This window comes from Sinohyriopsis cumingii, chromosome 1 (genome assembly GCF_028554795.1).
Source record: "Sinohyriopsis cumingii isolate HCF-2022 chromosome 1, ASM2855479v2, whole genome shotgun sequence".
In the NCBI taxonomy this organism is placed as follows: Eukaryota; Metazoa; Mollusca; class Bivalvia; order Unionida; family Unionidae; genus Sinohyriopsis; species Sinohyriopsis cumingii.
This window is the reverse complement of record NC_142961.1, coordinates 108,836,965-108,853,383: the sequence shown is the minus strand read 5'-3', so window position 1 is coordinate 108,853,383 and position 16,419 is coordinate 108,836,965. Positions and strand designations below refer to the sequence as shown.

At 34.1% G+C, this 16,419-nt stretch overlaps 1 protein-coding gene across 3 annotated transcripts in view; it reads left to right on the top strand.

The window, feature by feature from the left end:
- LOC149807571 (serine/threonine-protein kinase Sgk3-like) overlaps nucleotides 1-16,419 on the top strand; it is a 232,160-nt gene that overhangs the window by 159,824 nt on the left and 55,917 nt on the right. For all 3 annotated transcript variants that reach the window (XM_089967967.1, XM_089967973.1, XM_089967981.1), the window contains 2 exons: nucleotides 8,168-8,258; nucleotides 14,159-14,205. In XM_089967967.1, coding sequence (XP_089824093.1) covers nucleotides 8,168-8,258; nucleotides 14,159-14,205 — 138 coding nt within the window. The remainder of the gene's footprint in view (nucleotides 1-8,167; nucleotides 8,259-14,158; nucleotides 14,206-16,419) is intronic.

Genomic DNA, 16,419 nt, shown 5'->3' with positions numbered 1-16,419 from the left:
AATACCAGGCCACACATATAATTTTGAGATATTTTTTATAAAGATTTTATTTCTTGAAATGGTATTACATCAATAAATTTATTATGTATGGGAGGGGGTTTAATTGTTATAAGTCACAGATTTAGGTTATTCAGTGTCTGTGTACCAGATATTGATTTTTTACAAAAATCCTATCCTTGTGTACAAACACACACAGTTCTAGGCCCCAGATGTTTAAACTTTGTCATTACATATCAGAAGATGGCCTGGTTCACAAAAACATGTTTAGTTACTTGTAAACATAATCATAAACATTATTTCATGGTAGTTTCTAGTCTGTCTAGATAGTTCAAATCCATGACAGTGATCTATTACATTTCAAACCTAATAATAAATACACGATTTTAAATTTGTTTAATACATTTTAGAGATGTTTTCGATAGCCACTGTGATATTTTCTTGTGATTTAATTAAACTTTTGATTCAAACACCTTATCAAATGAGCCACTGTAACTCTTTGTTGGACAGGTGGACAGATTTTGATTGGTGCAATACTTCATTTACATTTCTTGCATTGTAGTTTGGGGCCCCATGTGGCTGATTGATCTAAAGTGCTCTCCTTTACCGATTACTGCCACCTCACCTCTCTCCACTGGGTTTGAGTCTTGGGCTTTGTCAGTGTGGGTATTTGAGATAGCTTGCCAGTAGGTTCCCGTAGGTCAGTGGTTTTTCCCATGGTTTTCCTGGGTTCATCCTCCACTGGTTGCCATGTATAACTTATCTTGTACTAAAAAACGGCATTAAGCTCACAACAACAACAACAGCTTCTTAATTATTCAAGTCATGTTAAGGGAAGTTAGACTAAGAAGATGTGACTCAATTACACATTAGACTGGACTGGTTACAAAAAATGGTTGTCATAGTGATATGATTTGAATTTATTTTGGAACATACTGGTACATATGATATGAATTGAGTCTGCACAGTCTTAATGGGGATTTAAAATTTGAATTGGAACTTAGTGGGCTACTATAAAAGTACACAGTACTGGTTAGGATTAATTTCCTTTTTGTTAGATTGTTTGACAGTTATGTTTCAAGGGAAAAGTATACAGCTGTATTGTATTCATGATACTGTAGTAGCAATGGACATTTTGTAAAATTTTCCAATCAGGTCTGTTGCAGCCTGTCAGTAAAACATTTTTAATGCTGAGAGCAAAATTCATGCAAATCACTTGATACTATCACAGATAATGATAATAATGATAATTCAACTGTAAAAATAATGCTAAAGTACAGAAAAGCAGGTGATATTTGTTTGACTAGAACTGTTCAATTGTCTTAAGATTTCATCCATTTGAGACATCGATTATGAAAAGACGAAACGGTAGGAGCCTGTCTTATGTTGCTGGGAATGTTGTTCCATACCAGTGGATCAGTATATTGAAATCTTTTTTTTAAAAATTCCTTCTTTGGCCTTGGTTTAATGTAATTTTTACTTCTAATGGACCTTAAATTTGGAGTACCATCAGCATCTCTTTGGTGAAAGATATTGCCTTTAGATATACAGGAATGACTTTTCTGGATACTTTATACATCAATTTGGTCTTTCTAAGAAATATTCTTTCATTTATTGTTAAAACCTTTATATTATTCATTGTATTCTGGAAACTGTCAATACATTGATCTAGGATTAAATGGCATGCCCTCTTTTGGAGTCTTAAAAGTGTTGTTATGTTTGAATTAGAGGTATTACCCCAACTTACGTTACAGTAGTCCAAATATGGCTGAATATAACTTTTATAAAAGATGACCCTATGCAGAAGAGGAATGTATGTTTTGATTTGAGACCTAATGTTTACATTTATCACCTGTGGATTGATGTTACCAAACAGCAATAATGCTGGTATCATGATAAGTTCAGTATATAATGTAGTACTAATATTAGTACCCTTACTCGTACCTCATGGACAACAATTCAAGTTGAGGCTACGACATCGTAGCTATATATAATGCAGTCTCCAGCTGTGGACCCTAACTACCAAGTTATAATGAGAGAGAGAGAGAGAGAGAGAGAGAGAGAGAGAGAGAGAGAGAGAGAGAGAGAGAGAGAAAACAATAATTTGTATAGCCCATGAGGACAGGACACAACATTTGTTTTGGCAATACAGTGTAGTCATGGTTTTGTGATAGTAAATTGAAAACCTAATGTCAGCACTATTTCATAACCCATATTTTAGTTTAAACATGTGATCAGAGTAGCTGTGTATATGTCTTTGTCTAAACTGACAAGAAGCTTGATTTGTTTCTAATTAAGAATGTTTGAGGATAGTTTATAACAGTTTATTTATTCTGCTTTTTACATTATTTGATGTATTTAAATTTTGTTATTATAAGTTGCATACCTATTTCATCTAGTGCCTCATTGTATACCATAGATAATTTTATAAATGATTGATTGTTGACACCAAAAGCTTGAATAGCAGGAAACAGTTTTTAGTTGAGGCACTTACTGGTTGCATAGTTTTCATGATTTGAAGCTGTCAATGGATACATAGTTCTCATGATTTAAGGCTCTCAATGGATACATAGTTCTTATAATTTGAAGCTCTCAATGGATACATAGTTCATATGATTTGAAGCTGTCAATGGATACATAGTTCTCATGATTTGAGGCTCTCAATGGATACATAGTTCTCATGATTTCATGTTCGTAATGGATACATAATTCTCATGATTTGAGGGCTGTCAATGGATACCTAAGTCCTCATGATTTCTACTTTTCACAAGGTGTTTTTATCTTCAATTTTAATACTGGTATCGATGCTCCCTTAATATGGCAGGAAGGACTTAAAACTGTTCCATATGATTGATTAACTTGAAATAGGATGTCTGACGAAGAATAATTTTATTTTTAATTTTATTTTATTTTCTGCAGTTTAATATTATTGGGTTGACCAGTTCACCTTAACACAGTACACTTTTATGGCTTCCTTGTAAAGCATTAAAGTGGTAAATCATTTTAGTATAATTCTGGTACTGAACATTTGAGGGAGTAAAAGGGAATTGCCCATTAGATTTGGAAAAGGATGGATTTCACAAGTATAGGAGATCTTTAACAAAAGCACAGTAGTGTTTTCACAAATAAAGCATGGTTTTGTACATTTGGTTGAATTTTTGGCACAATGTTGAAAAAATTAGAGTGAATCTCCCTGTTGCATATGAATCAGTTAATTTTTTGCAGTCTTGAAATCATGTCAAAGAGGATAGCTCAAAAAGCAGACATTTTAACAGGTTTTTTTTATAGGACTGGCACCAAACATGCAGCTACATGTATTTGTATTGGATTCATGTAGTGAAAGCTGATGTTTACAACATGTTAAATATCATTGGTAATTGGAGTTTACCCTTACATTTAAGGCATTTAAAAATATGCATATGTGAATCCCAATATTTTCATGCTGGTACAGCATGATCTTTCCGATTGTCTCTACTGTGACAGTGATCACTGTTGACTTCTCATTAGTGAATCTGATCTGTGAGTTTTTAGCTTGCTAATCGTTTTGCGTCTGCCATATGTACAAGTGATATTATGTTGTCAATTATAATTTGCTAAAGCCAATGAAGATGTATTTCAGCTGTAGTACTTTAGTTCTAGCAAAATGGTCACCTTCATAAAATGGTCACCTTGATAATAACAGAACCAGTGTGATTTTTTGTTAGTGGCATTTGCCATATTTATCCTTAGTTATGTATGATTACTCTGTTTATTTCTGATGTCTTGTTTCTGTTTATTTTTGTCTCACCTACATAACCATTGTGAGATATAGTAGATGTCACTTTTCCATCATCCTTCATGATGTTTAAGTTTTGCATTATAGCTTATGAAAGTCTCATACCTTCTACATCAGATGCTATTCAAGTGAAACACTTTGATAATATGACTATACCGGTAAGTCTAAAGTTTATGCTGTGATGTGCTACAAGTTCATGTCTCACCTGCTTAGGCAGAAAGCTTGATTCATGATTGTCAGCAGTGTTAAAATTCTGTGTTAAGTTGATAATAGTTACATATCTGGAGCATCAGTAGCTGTATTTAACTGAAACTTTGAGAAAATATATTTATAAATTGTACTCACTGGTATCTGGGGAGTTCCTGCCCATTGCCTATCACTCCAAGGTAAGGAATGCTCAAGATTTTTTTGTGTTGAAGTTTATATACAGGGGTCATAAAGACCAGCTTATGGACCCAGATAAGACAACATCTTCCACAAAACACTTGTTCTTTTTGTGGGTAACATATCTATATAGACAGACTATTTGAAAGAGCTTGACAGAAGATTTTTGGCTACTTAGAGTCATATGGCTAAGTCTGAGAGACCAGAAATTTTCCTGACTTTTAATAACAGTTTTGGACAGTGATCTTTACAGTATTTGCTCTTACATGATCAAATACCAAATTAACCACTAATTAACAAATTTAAAAACAAATCTGCATTGCTTAACAAAATTGTGTTCACTTTTCATTGTAAAATGCCAGCATTTAAAGCTAGTGGATGTCACAAAAACTTATCCTTAATTCCCTTAGGGGGTAGGGGCAGAGGAATTCTGTTATCCAACATTCATCACCCCAGGATACATTCAAAATTGAATTTAATTTTCAGGAATATGAAACAATTTGTTGTGATTTGATACAAACTTCTCAGAAAACTCTTTTCACCCTGTCACCCACCACCTCCCCAATCACATGGTGAGACTATAATGAGATCAGGGTAATGTTTAGCTAATGTGTTCTCTAAAAATAATTTGGCCATGTAATGCTGCTATCTTTATTTATCTAGTTGCCATGGTTACAACAAAAGATTTGACTGATCATTCATATTCCTGCATCTTGTCAACATTTCTGTAAAAAAAGGACTCTACTGCCAAATTAACCAAAGACTCTGTTGTCCAATTAACCAAGGACTCATTGTTTAAAAGTGGGCTCAGAATGGGTATCTATGGATGCAGAGTTTCATCCCTAGCACAAGCTAAAATTCAGGGTGTATAAGAATCCAAACTGCACATTGCATGATGTCAAAGAGAAAATAATAATCTCAATCGCTTATAATCATTGTGGGTATCAATGATGATAGTACAAATTGGCATTCTTGTCCACGCCTGTACTTAGATTCATGGATTGGTGAACTTGTATCCTACTGTATAAACTGAATTATGGGTAATTATTGTGATACCCTCCATATGTTTATGTTGATATTTATATTGATATCTTCTCGTAAACCACCGGGTGGAAAATTACCAAACTTGTTATATTGATTGCCCATGTGGCAACTGTCTTCAAAAGGATATGATTTTGTGGACACTCCCTTGGAGTCCCTTGCAGGAGGCAGATGGTCAAATAAACAAAAATTGCAATTACCATGATATTTTGAGTGTTTTTCTTTTTCTATCAAACATTATACTTATATTTGCAGGAAGACTTTAATATTTAATTACCAATAAGGATGAATTAATTAAAGGATGAGATTTGGGGGCAGCTTGTTGATTTTATAAAGTTCAAAACACTTGTTATTGGAAGAAAGTTTTCAGGAGTTCAGACAAACATCCTCAACACCCCCCGAAAAAAAACCCCCAAACAAGCTGCCTCACCCATTATCAGTGATAATTTCCTGTGTTGAACATTGTTTTCAACCCTATTTTGATAATAGTGTACTTGTACAACACTTCCTTTAGTGGGCAATGACTCTAATCTTGAATGATGTCCTGGCATTTAATAGGGAAGTATTTGCAGATTACAATGGTATAGTTTGTCACCAAAAACTGGAGTCAACTTTTTAATTTGGGGACTCGCATAGCTTCAGTATTACACATTGTAATAATAAACACAATGCATCAGGTTAAAATTAGCCACTCAGTTTCTGTTAGAAGAGGAAAACAACATTGTTACTTCTAAAGAATCTCCCTACAAAAGAAACTGAAGAAAGAAAATAGTAGTTACACATCTGATACATGGTAAGTGATCCCTGGGCTCTTGTCATGGGTTGTAATTACCTAGCTATGGAGACCTGAAGTCCAATTAGATTGACTGAGACTTTGAGCCCCAAATGGCAAGAACAACATGAATGTGATTAGACCTGGATTTGATTTCATGTAGTCTTATTTAAAGATTTGATTTAATTGCTTGCCACATATTTTCAATAATATTAAGGTATGGTGTCCGTGATTCATTTTTATCCTTCTTTAAGCATGGACCCAAGAATTGTTCACCTGGAGGGACTTTTGATTCCTCATTTGGAAAATCTTGTACAATACCTAGCCACAAAACTTTCATCAGAGTCAATTTATCTTGCCAGTGGTGTCAGATTTCAAACACTGTTGCAGGCAATGCATCAGCTGAAATATTACCAAAATATTCTTGCTGAGAATGGCAATTAAGCACTGTACCATAGACAAAACTCTTGTAGCAATTCTTCATTAACTTTCAATCTTTGTCCAAAACAAATTTGGTTTCATTGCTAAAAATTGCTCTTTGCTGTATGTTGTCACTGTTTGTTATGTCTCTCTTTAAACTATGAAATACACAATGCATGGGTCTGCTGAGAAATCATTGTCTGCTTTAGTTTCCTTACATTGCATCTCCTGAATCCTGAACTCTTTAATCTTCTGTTAATAGTGCTTTTAGATACATGAATACTGGTGAATTCATTAAGAGCCATGCTCAGGTACTGCAGAGATCTATGATTATCAAAAATTATCTATGATTATCAAAAATTATCTATGATTATCAAAAATTATCTACGATTATCTATGATTATCCAAAATTATCTATGATTATCAAAATTTGTAAAGAACAAGATGGCAAAGTATGCTATCACCCCTTTTGATTGTGGGTTTTGGTTTCCTCTTATTTCTTATCATCTATGGGTCCCTTATGTGACGTAATTTTCAAAAATGTATGAACTCTAGAACCTGATATTCCAATTGTTTCAAATATTATTTACTACAAGAGAATTTTTAATTGACTGATTGTATTCTGCTTCTGACCGTCAATTCCTTACCCTGAGGCACCATGTATCATTGCATCACCAGGGAGGTCTAAAAATAGCACTCATTAATACAGTTTCATATTTCATTTAAGACATTCTCACACTGATGAAGCTTCTGCCGAGGGCACGAACTTGTACAAGTGTGTTGGTTTACATTTTGTCATAGCTTGAGTCCTGTGTTGATATATTAAACTTAGTATGGTATGAAACAGTGTGCCATGAATAAATCTGTAAATCTGCATTTCCTCTAAAAATAATATCAAAATTTAAATGATTCTGATGTAATGTTAAGCAGTTATAGCAACATCTCATAATGACAAGAAATCACCTTTACTTCAAAATAAAATTGAATTGGTGAACTGCTTTGGTCTTTTATCTGCAAGAAACATTATATTCTTCATTAGCCCTTGGATTACTCTGGTGGCCTACATGGTTAGAGCATCCACCTCGGATATGGGAGGTTACAGGTTCGAATCCCAGTGGAGTCATATCAGAGACTTATAAAAACGGTACTGGCAGCTGCCTCACTTGGCGCTCAGCATGAAGAAGTTAGGACTGGTCAGCCTGTTGTCAGGATATTGTGACTGGGTGGGGCATGATTATTATGATTATTATTATTATTATTATTATTATACATGGCTTGTGGCATATGCTCTAGTGCTAGACAAAAAATATATACATTTTAAGCAACTCATCAATGAGACTGCAGATATTTGTCCTCTTTCACATGGGCATTGTAAAAGAAAAATCAGATTTTCCACAGAAGACTTGAGCATGAAAGTCTTGGTGTTGTTAATGATAATGTCAGGGATAAATTTAAACCTGAACATTTTGTTGCTTCTGCCTAGACATTGTTTCCCAAACTTATTTTGATCAACTTATGCATGAATAACATTTCCTGTACTAGACTGCCATGTAGTCAAAATTTATAACTGTGATTTACAAAGGTTGTGTTTTGTCATTCATACAGGAATGCGCCCTTCAGGGTTAAAAAAAAACAAACTTGCACACAAAACAAGTGCAGTAACATAACATTTACATAGTCATTTCAGCTAGTCATGACTGGATAGTGTGAAGTTAGGTTATCATTTAGGTGACATTTTATGATAGATTTTTAAAACTATTTCACTCCTGATTTTTCAGCCCTGATGTACGCACTTTTCTGGCACTTGACAACCCACGAAATGCAGAAGAAAAGGTAGACTCAGAGAATTTTGACAATTCAGACAGTATGGTAAGTGACACTCCATTTTCTGGTGTGGCAAGTTAATAAAAAGGTTTTAGGGGGAAAGGGGAGGATACTGTACTATACTTAGCCTAAGGACACCATATGGACTTGCTTATAAGATGGGTCCAGCTGTAAACAACATTGGCCCTGATCTGTCTTTGCATAATGCACCAGCAGATTAGAGTCTGTGCTGTTTATTTTAATGGTTAATCACAACAGTTGGACCAGACTTGTAAGCAGAGTACATGCTGTATAACATAATGGTGCATTATCAATCTGTTGTGAGAGTATAAAGAAATGGTGCACTCTGGTTGTTGTTTTTGGTTGCTTTCAGTTGCTTTTTGTGTGTAAATTGTTGGCTACATCATGCAGAGGGATGGAGTTTGGTGCCTTTCCCATGAACACATTGTGGCAGGTGACAAAAATTCAAACTGTCTTGGTTTATATAGCATTCTACCACCGGATGTTGTATTAGAGATACATTAACAGTTTTCAGAAACATTTCTTCTTAATTTCTGTAGCATAAATTTACTTCTTAAAGTGTGAAAAGTGCATATCCTGCCAGTGTCCATGGACATATTCTTGTAAAGTGCATTGATTCCGTGAGACAGAAATTTCTGATATGAATTTGATTAAGGAACTTTATGATGATGTAACACCTAAGAGTCTTGTTGTTTTTTCTTTTCTAAGAAAAGCTGTTTATATAACAAAGTTTGACCTCTGACTTTTTCTCAAAACCTGCTAAAGAGAAGTTAACAAAATTTGATACTAAGCTGACGATATCAGATTGTACATATGATGCCAATATATCATGATATTTGTCTGCTAATGCTAAAATATGAATTTTTTCCAAATATCTTCTTGGAAATTGCTGACCATAATTCCTAGGTGCCCTTTGACTGATGTGTTGCACCATGGCCAATGTGTTGTGCTATGGCCAATGTGTTGTACCATGGCTGATGTATTGTACCATGGCTGATGTGTTGTATCATTGACAATGTGTTGTACCATGGCTGATGTGTTGTGCTATGGCTAATGTGTTGCACCATGGCCAATGTGTCGTACCATGGCTGATGTGTTGTGCTATGGCTAATGTGTTGCACCGTGGCCAGTGTGTCGTACCATGGCTGATGTGTTGTGCTATGGCTAATGTGTTGCACCATGCACAATGTGTTGTACCATGGCTGATGTGTTGTGCTATGGCCAATGTGTTGTACCATGGCCAATGTGTTGTTCCATGGTTGATGTGTTGTGCTATGGCCAGTGTGTTGCACCATGGACAATGTGTTGTATCATGGCTGATGTATTGAACCATGTCCAATGTGTTGTACCATGACTGATGTGTTGTGCTATGGCCCCTATTTTGCACGATAGCTGATGTGTTATGCCATGGCTGATGTGTTGCACCATGATCAATGTGTTCTGCCATGGCTGATGTTTTAAGGGGAACATTTTACATACTGCTGTGTCCTTATAATGAACACGATAATGGAGGTTTGTTAAATTTAAGGAGATGGGCAGTTTGTGGTGAGAAAATGTCTCCATGGCTCATTTAGTGTGTAATACTGAGAATTCAACCACCATTACTAAAAATAAAATAAAAACTTTACATATTGCGTCTGTTTAAAAAGTCAACGAACACAGTTTGATTAAGACAGAAAGCATCCTGGCATAAAGACAAGCCATATATTTACAAATGGTGTTGATATGCCATTATGAAAACCTTTAAACACAACTGAACATATGACAAACTTTGGCAGCATTCTGGCATGAAGTCTATTGTAGTCTACATGAGTAATGCCAGTTTGTCATCCTATATAGCTACCATTACTAAAACAGTAAATCTTTAAACGATTTCATCTCGCAAACCACAGAACAGGATTTGACCAAAGATTTGACAAAAACACATCTGGCATAAACGACATTTGATCTTATAGATATAATTCATCTGCCTTCAAATCAGGCTGCAATTAGTAAATATAGATAAACTGTACAATCACTTATGAGATATAAATGAATAGAATGTCATCAAATTTGAAAGAAAACATTCAGATATGAAGGTATTTTGTTTATAGAAATGATGCCAAGCAACTGTCAGATATAACTGCTGTTACTCAAGATAGGAAACCTTTAACTTCTTACAGACCACAGAGCAGAATTTGACAAAAATTGATTAGAAGGCATCCATGTATGGAGGCCTTTTAAACTTTGTACAGTGGCTGACAATCTGCTTTATTGAAACAGCTTCTTCTCAGGAAATGAGGAACGGAATTTGACCAAATTTGACAACATACTGGCAAGATCTCTATAGATTGTACAAATGATGCTTGTTGTCTGTCATCAAATTTGACTCCATTACTACAAATGTTCGAAAACAAAAATAACTTTAAATGACTTCCTTACAAAACTTGCATAACACAATTTAACCAAGTATGACAGATAGCATCCTGGCGTAAAGGCCATTGAGTTTGCACAGAATGATGATGATTGATTATTCAGGGAGCAGACTCATATGGTTCTCTTGTTTTCTTCATTTTACCTCAGTAATTATAGAGAAATAAAACAAGATATTACTTTTCTATAAAAAAAATCATTTTACTTTTTTTTTACTTTGAATTTAAGACACACGAACAGACATATGGATATGGATATGTGTGTGTGTGTCTATTACCATCCAAGCTAAAAAAAATATTCATTCACATAGTGTATTTATCCATGTATAATGTGCATTTAATTAAAAAACTTATAGACCCAGATCAACCATAGCAGCACATACGGGCATATTAGGTCTACGTTGAAATTTTAAATCATGGAAATAACAAATAACATATAATCAGGCCTGGTGATTATAAGCTATCATCCAATCAGAAATGAGCTCTCAAATTTAATGTCATTTTTGATTGAAACAAACTCCCAAACTCCAGTTCACAAGATTTATGATTTGCCTGTTGGCAGACTTTGTGACAGCAACATGGAACTTGTGATGTTTTAGCAGGTGGGAGCATTATGCATGCAAACAAATACATATGGTTGAGACATTCACACTCAAACTATGCTAGTTACATGTAATGGCAGAAAATGAGTACTGAAGGATGCTGTGGTAGGTAGGTATGTGTACCCTGTCTTCAGGTACTCTAAGTTGAAAACTGGAACAGGTAATGTCAAGTTGGTGTCAGCATCTTAGTACCAGTGCCAATCTCTGTAAGTCAGGTGACAGATACTGTTGTATTACAAGCATGTTTGACCTCAAAGACTGAGTTCAGTCATAGAAATAGTTAACTGTTCTAACTCCTAACAGAGGGAAATATGCTTATTGTTCTGCTTGGATAAGATCTAAGGCAATCTGTTTTGCCTCCCTGCAGGACTTGCTGATGGTCTTAAGCATTTGTCTTAAAAACAAGTTCACACAAAAGTCAGGTAGCCATAATACAGATTTTGACATCTAGCCAAAAAGGGATCACAGATTTTATTTAATAATTTGGATAAATTTACCTTCAAAATAGCAAATAAATTTGGAGAATACCTTCATGTAGTGGACAGAAGACAACATGAATAACTTTGAAAAATAAAATGACCAATAATTTTCTTTAGTAATTTATTTTATTTAAAAATTTGCATGTATTCAAATGTAGCATCACCATTACCAATGACACCCTCTACCCCCACCCCAAAAAAGAGAGCTTTTGTAATCATTGGGTCTAAGTTTCAGATTGATTTATCTCACCTTTGCTATGAAACATATCTGTAACAATACACTAATATCAGGGCTTTAACTAAAAAAAAATAAGAGTCAATATGCCCAGAAAAGGAAATATGAGTTTACCCTAATTGATTTGAGTTTGCCCCAAAATATGGCAACAAAATATCGCAACTAAAATACAGGTTGGACAATTCTGTATTTGTGTATTGTAGAAATTACATGTACTTCTATTTCTTGCTAGTGATTGTCTCCACTATAGAAGGTATTTTACAATGCAATATCAATTCAAGAGTTTTTTTTCTTCAAAGTTTAAAATAATTTTTAAAAAGTAGTTGACAGTATGATAATTAAAATTTTGCATATATATAAAATATACAAAGCCATTTCATAAATGTTATGAGCTAAAAATGAATAAAGATTTAAGATGTTTTCACTGTATTGTTTAGCAAAATACCTACATGTACTTTGCAATTTAACTGAAACAAAGGGAAGCAACTTACTAGTATATCATACTCAAAGATTTGATTGAACATGTATCATATATACTCATTTATTTGTTGAGTCCAGCTGCAAATAGCACTGGCCCATACACATGTATGCTGTTGCATAAGGTGCTGCCAGATCAGGGTCTCTGCAGTTTGTTAGGAGTAATCAATATAACAAATAATGTACACCTTGATCTGCCAGTGCATTTTGTATTAGGCAGATCTAGGTCAGCAGAGTTTACAGTTGGACTCAGCTTTTAAGTAAGTATATCAGGCTTGAATTTTTTTTAAAAGTATATCCAATATTGTATTATATTTTCTTTGCTATAATGTATGCAGTGTTTTGAGAACCTATCCCCTAGGCAGAAGTTCTTTGGATGCTGTACAGGTACTGTATTAGTCATTTAAAATGTAAATTTCCATACACCATTATTTCCTAGGACTTAAAATTATTGTCTTCAAACTGGGTACAGAGAATTTGTTACTGAAATTGTGAAAGTAATAGATTTTAGTTTTACCTGTAATTATTTTACTTGTGAAAATGATAATCAGAATTGTGTGTCACAAGTACAAACATTACAGTTGGTACTTTATCACAAGACCACTGTGTTACACCTCTCTCTCAATTACTCAAGAACAGTGGGGTTCAAAAATATTGTGATATAAGCAAGTGCACAAATTACTTAGAGACCTTTGAAAAATTAAGTTGGGGATGCCATCCCAGCTTAACATCAAGAGTGAAAAGATCAGTGGTTGGGGACTGTTCAGTGGTTTAATAATTTATTACTCACATTAGGAATAATTTGCCAATACAATGCTCTTTCTTATAGAGTTGTTTGCTTCTCAGTACAAATCACCTGTAATTTCAGGATAACCAATCATTGAAAAATTGGTAAAAACACTGCTTAAAGACTCTTCAACAAAACAACATTTATAGGTGTCAAGACTGTGTACTACATCACTGCTTTCTGTATGTGGATATTTTTCATGTGTTACTGTTGGTTCACAATAAAACAACATTTCCTTGTTTAAAAAAATAAGTCATATAACCCAGTTGTCGATGTTGAAACTTATTTTATTTTATTGTTTTATTAGTAAAATATCAATTTATTTCATGATTTCATTGCAAGTAATGGTGAAATTTCTTGTTATTTACTGTGTTTTGATTAATTTACTTCTTTTTATAAAGAAAATTGAACAAAGTATATGACTTTTTAAAAGCTGCAAATTTCATGATGTTGGTTCAAATTTCTGGGCAGTGTGACAATAAAGCTAGTGCTATATAACAATTTCTGTTACGAAGCTTTGACCATGAGTTTCTATGCATTCAGTTGATTGGGACCAATTCTTTTGGTAATTTCTATTATAAGTGGTTTCACGAGTTATCCAGGCATGAGTTATCAAGTGAGAGGTGAATTTACGTCATTCTAACTGTATCATAATTTCACGTATGTAATGTGTAGTAACATGCAGGGCATCATAATGTAATGCAAAGAAAAGGCATAATGACTGAGGCATCTAAATGTAGGTCAGTGTCATTTGCGATACTAATTTGTGGTTTGGTCAAATAAAATCATCATTGTTCATCATGTAATAAATACAATCATACACTTTTGCTGAAGTGAAATTGATGAAACTCATCATGTAAGATCCTCTAGAAGTGTACATGACTCAAGGCCATACATGCAGCATAGAAAGATGCATGCTCTTTTCTATTTCAGAGTAAAGATATTAACCCAGTCAATTTGGGACCTAGTGAAAAAACAAGGTAAGCAAAAAGAATATTAAGCCATTTACAATGTAATATCATTTTTCACAGCTTAAAGATCAAATAGTTATCAAGTCATTCCTGTCAATGTTGAAAATGACAAATGTATGCTGATCACGTCATTTACATATATTACTCACAATTTTCATCCAGGTAGGACATTATGAACGTGTACCAAGACCTATGTTAATTTATGTAATATTCTAGACGGTTAATATCATTATACAGTCATATTTCTGTCACATGGAAAATGTCTTGTAGAAAAACTTAAGGACTTGTCAAGCAGAATTAACTGATAAATCTTTTTGAAAATATTGTTAATCTTTTGGAAATGACAGAAGTGCCAGTCTTAACTTACATGTATATTCTATTTTCGGAAACAGATTTGTATTTGTTGTACAAGTTGTGTAAAGTATCCAAGCCTTGTTCATTTGAATTATTGATTTACTTAAGCTGTTTATTTACCAAATGTTCAGAATAGTGTAAACCCAGCATAGTCATCTGTGCTATTTTCATCACAAATCCAGTTTATACACCACTGCTATCTCCAGCCTTTGAGAAAAGTGGCCTTAGTGACCTCTTTGGAATTTAGATGACCCTCTTTATTAGCTCAGCTGGTCATAGACCAGAAGAATTTATGGGATGGTCTGTTGTCCATAGTCTGTCTCTCAAGTTTGTTATTGCTACTCTTAAACTACTTGGAGGATTGCCATGAAACTTTCATTCCATGGCCTAGTTGGTCGTAAAAGAAAATGGTGCTACTTGCACATCCAATGTTGCCAGTGCAATTTTCGAAAATCTTGGATGATCATTAGGACATGGAGGTTTGGCATGAGAACTAGTAATGATGTACACTTTGTCCTAAATTAAAATGGTGCCAATCTGATAACCAGTACAACCACCACAGGAACTAATTTGAAAATCATATCATTGAAGAATGTCAGAGATGGTTTCAACACTGAGTAAATAAAAGGAACAAATCGTCTTAGCTTTAGTTCCTAGAAATTTTTTCCATCCAGTAGAGCATTAGTCCCTTCAAGGGACTCTTGTTTTTAGGCTGTCCTACTCACTATAAAATTACACATATGTACTGTGAACTTATTACATGATTATTACATTACTGAAAGTATGAACATTTAGATTAAAGTCCTTTAAATTGCTGCAGTTATTACACAGTAGTAACTTATTTTCTACTGATCAGAGTTAACATATCATAGTGCCTACAAATAGCTCAGTCATTGGTGTTTTCTTTGAGACTGCTGCTTAGTTTAAAAAAAAGAAATCTTGTGTTTCATTTCACTAATTTTAAAGCAAATCTTTTTTATTTGGAATAATTAGCAGTATGATTGGTCCATTTTCCAGTGCATTCTATACACTTGATCAATTGTTCCCTGTGGTATATGATACTAGGGCAGTGCACCCTTCCTCCTCATCATTCATCTCAGTTCATTGCATTTCTAGGGCATCTGAATACATAGTACACCACACCCTTGATACTGTAACTTGTGAGCTTTGGGGTCCATGTACAAATTTGGGTTCATCCTAACGGGGTGGGGTTTTTGGGGGCTTTGTTGATAAATGAGAATTATAAATCTTTGTCCTACACAAATATTGGTTTAATGGATTTTAATATTAATGGATATTAAATCTTAAAAGGTCATTTAAAGTTAATAAATTGATGGCAGACTTAATAAAAATGAAGTTGACATGCTGTGCTTATGCGTCAGTATAGTTGACGTCAACCCCACTAAATAATTATTCATCATAAGCTGGAGTTAAAATCACACACTGCTGGAACCAAATCTATTATTATATTTGCACTTGTTAACTTCTCAAGACATCGAATTTTAGTCATCGTCAAACATTTCTGTGTTGACATCACAGGGCAATGTATGCAACTTGGTCTCACTTGTACTAATAAACAGTCAGCACTTGCACTGTCCCAGAACACAGCATCAGATAGGACAAAAAGTAAAAAACTTATGTGAAGAAAAGAAAAAAAGGACATAAATATGTTTATTTTATTGGAATTTTGCAAGTTATTTTTGAATGTATCACTACACATTTTGAAGAACAATCTTTAGATTAGAAAAGGTGCAATCTTTGTATTTGTCTGCAATGAATTATTAAGAAATTACAATGACCTACACCAAGATATTTCTGTGTCGTTGGTACCTTTCATGTATTGAATTGGCTGGAGATGACGTTAATTGG